The 3452-nt window shown below is 32.7% G+C and overlaps 1 protein-coding gene across 1 annotated transcript; it reads right to left on the reverse strand.

Moving 5' to 3' along the window:
* Positions 1-829: 829 nt before the first annotated feature.
* LOC146939669 (protein C2-DOMAIN ABA-RELATED 4-like) lies at positions 830-3241 on the reverse strand. The gene is made up of 3 exons (XM_085753230.1): positions 3054-3241; positions 2011-2106; positions 830-1414 (listed from the first exon to the last, which is right to left on the reverse strand). Exons 1-3 carry the CDS (start codon positions 3162-3164, stop codon positions 1124-1126), a joined length of 498 nt encoding a protein of 165 aa, XP_085609356.1. The 5' UTR covers positions 3165-3241; the 3' UTR covers positions 830-1123.
* Positions 3242-3452: the final 211 nt, after the last annotated feature.

Consider the following 3452-nt stretch of genomic DNA (forward strand, 5'->3'; position numbering starts at 1 on the left):
TTTGTCACTTCAGAACATTCTGATAGGATTAAATGTTATTTTTTCCCGATAATATTGTATTGATTTGTATCTCAGCTGCAGATTACTATCAATTAGTCTTTTAACCTAAGTTGTGTTACAATAAGGACAATTTAGTCAAAAAAATTGATTTACCAAGGGAATGAGAATAAACCATTTCATATGAGACAGAGGATGTAATGAATTGAACTAATCCTAACTTTCATGCTCTTCCACAGATACAAAGTAACAGAACTATGCTTAGATTGTTCATAAAGGTCATGATCCCCAAAATTTAACATCTTTTTCCTATAAGGTAGTGTGTTCTGTCATATACAGGTCAAATTTCTGTTGAAAGTCTCATCTAGGTACAAGTGAAAACAATTAACAATTTAGTATTCATAAAACACACATGAGCATCACAAAAACCTTGTCGGCTCAAGGATTAGTCTCATAACGGGTCCAAAGGGCCTAAGCCGTTGGAATAACTTGAGGTGCCTACTGGAGTCAAAGATCTTAACTACGGTCAGTTAGAAAGAAAAACACACACATACACACACACACACACGTACGCACACATGAGCAGCTGTGCAGTATGCGCATTAAAGAACAACAGTTACAACAGGAAAGAGTGCAAATCTGCAATAATCTTATCAGTTACGACAGTCATAAGTTGTACAACTCGTATCAATTTTAAGGTCGTGTTTCAGCAGAAACAACCAAATATGCTTATTTTCCTCTTAAGAATTTATTCTTTTATGCACTCACAAGTTATATCACCAAATAAAATGGTTAATCGATAAAAGTACAGGAAAAACATACAGAAAAACTATTAGATCATCCTGCAATAGATCCTTTTTTCTCACTTGCAAATTATCTTTCTCACGTTCCTTGTACATTACATAAGCTGAACACAATTCAAGTCTAAATATGCAAGGGAAACTACAAGCATTTCCCATTTCTTTTCACTCACTATTAGTCATTGGTATATAATCAATGACAAACCAGCAGAAAATAAAAAAGACATTTCAACATATTAACTACTTGTAAATTATGTGAAAAAGCATAATCTGTTTTTACAGCTACAACTGTTATACTTATAACATCACAATAAGTATTTAGTAACCTAGATACCCTTTGAACCAGGAATGTCAACCCAGTGCAACTGGAGTTCCACTTCCCCACATTCGACATTTCTTAGTCTAAGAACCATGTTTTGGAAAATTTTACCGTCTTTCCAAACAATGTGACTCTCTTCTGCTAAGCAATTTTGTCTGCTAGGTTGCACCCTTGTAACTATAGCCTCATTTGGGAGACCTGCCAACCGCATCTTCACTGCTTCAAAAAAGGGACCGATGTCAAACTCAGCGTCCCCCATTTTGTCGTCCAAGCTGAATGTGTCCTTATCATACACATACTGCATTGCAAAGTCATGTTTAGAATATTTTGTCTCAAATTATTTCCCATTTTATTAATATTCAGATAGTATTAATTACAATTTTTCATCAATATTCTTATTTTTTATATCTTCTCAATCATACACTAATTAGTCCTTCCACCAAATTCATATTACAATAAGCACAATATAGTCAAAAAATTGATTTACATAAAAAAATAGAGTAAATTATTTTCTGAAGACGTGTATTTTACCTTAACAACGGATAATATGAGACAGACCGAGTAAGAACTTGAACTAATTCTAAATTCAACAAACCCCGTATTTGATAATGTTCATGATCTCCCCAAAATATAACTTATTTTCGCTATAAGGTAGTGTTTGTATGATTTAAGATGTGTTCTGTCATATACAGATCAAATTTCTACCAATTGAAAAGTCTTATCATGTTTTCTGTCATATGATAATAGTGATATGCATCAATAACAACATGATAATACAGATAGCCAAACCAAAGCGAGAAAATTTCATATCTTTAACTAACCTAAATTTTTCATTTATCTTTTTAACCAAAATTTTGATTTGAAACACACAACGTTTAAAGAAAAGTTACTTACTAGATGGATTGGAGTATGAGGATCTGAAATGGATAAAGTCAAGTCCTCGTCCCACTCAGGATTTAGATTCTTCTTCACTACCCTAGTCTTCAGCTTCTGCATCAGACATAAAATACAGCAATTAGATGGATATACACAGACAAGAGATGCATAAGGCTGCTACCTATGTAGCACTGATAATTCACATTGAAGGCGTATCAAATGTCCGCACCTACACGATACTGACACATGTAATTACATTTCTATTGTTCTATTTTCTCAAATTACTAACGGTAACGACGTGTCAAGCTGTCAGCTTCGATGTCGGTGTCTGCGCTTCATAGTGTTCTACCCCTCTACAATCTAACATTAGTTAACACAATAACCCCAATGGGAGAACAACTTATTGTTGATTATATCGCACATTCTTACCATATAATATATAGCTGTGATTTATTATATTCTTAATTTCCCCACTCATAAATTGCAGACTATCTACTAATAGAATTAACTGAGTTGGAGTGTTGAGTACATAGCCTAATGACAGTATAAAAGCAATGATTCAAAAGTGTATTTATGAGAACCTCTGTAGCACCGACACTTATGATCAAATGTGTGTGTCTTACATGTGTCAGTGTCGCACACTGATACAACACTGACACATGTGATTACACTGAATTATGTCATTTTGTCAAATTATTATTGGTGTCTATGTTGTGTCAAGTGTCTGGGATTGTGTTTCATAGATGAAAACATCTCAAACTAAATTCTAAAACCATCTATGCATGTTGAAATGAAAATCATGACATGAAAACATACTCTACTGTTTGTCACATAAAAAGTCAAAAACATTAAAATCAAAGCTAAAGACAGAAAAACAGCAGAGTTAATGAAACACAACAAAAAAAAAAACATAAAAATGATTAAGATTAGAGAAACAAAATCAATAATTAACAAATGAAATTAACACAGTCAAAGAAACTCTAAACAAAATTCTAAGAATTCTCAAAACAAAACAACCTAATTGATTAACAAAAAGATCAAAGCAAGTGAAGAGAGTTGACCTGTTTTCCCATTTTGATGACAACATAAGGATCACTGCTGACTACATCTCTGATAGCAAGATTAACACCTCTTTGAACATGAATTTTGAGAAGTCCCAACAAATTCTCCATGAACACAGAATGTGTTAGAAAATTCAACAGTGTTGATTTCAGATAGAAAACGTGATGGCAGGGGCCTCTGACCAATGTAAACATATACTTATACTTATTTATAATATATGATATGATAATGATGTTCTTTCTTTATTGCAAAAAGGGGTCTAGAATTTTATTGCAAAAAGGGGTCTAGAAGAAGTGGTCTTTTTATTGGCCTGCCATACCATTCATTCAAAAATAATTTTTTAATATTATATTGTTTCATATTTTCACAATGTAGTAATTAGTAATATTGAAATTCTA

This window comes from Medicago sativa, chromosome 3 (genome assembly GCF_051527215.1).
Source record: "Medicago sativa cultivar Bolivia chromosome 3, Bolivia_mono, whole genome shotgun sequence".
Lineage (NCBI taxonomy): Eukaryota > Viridiplantae > Streptophyta > Magnoliopsida > Fabales > Fabaceae > Medicago > Medicago sativa.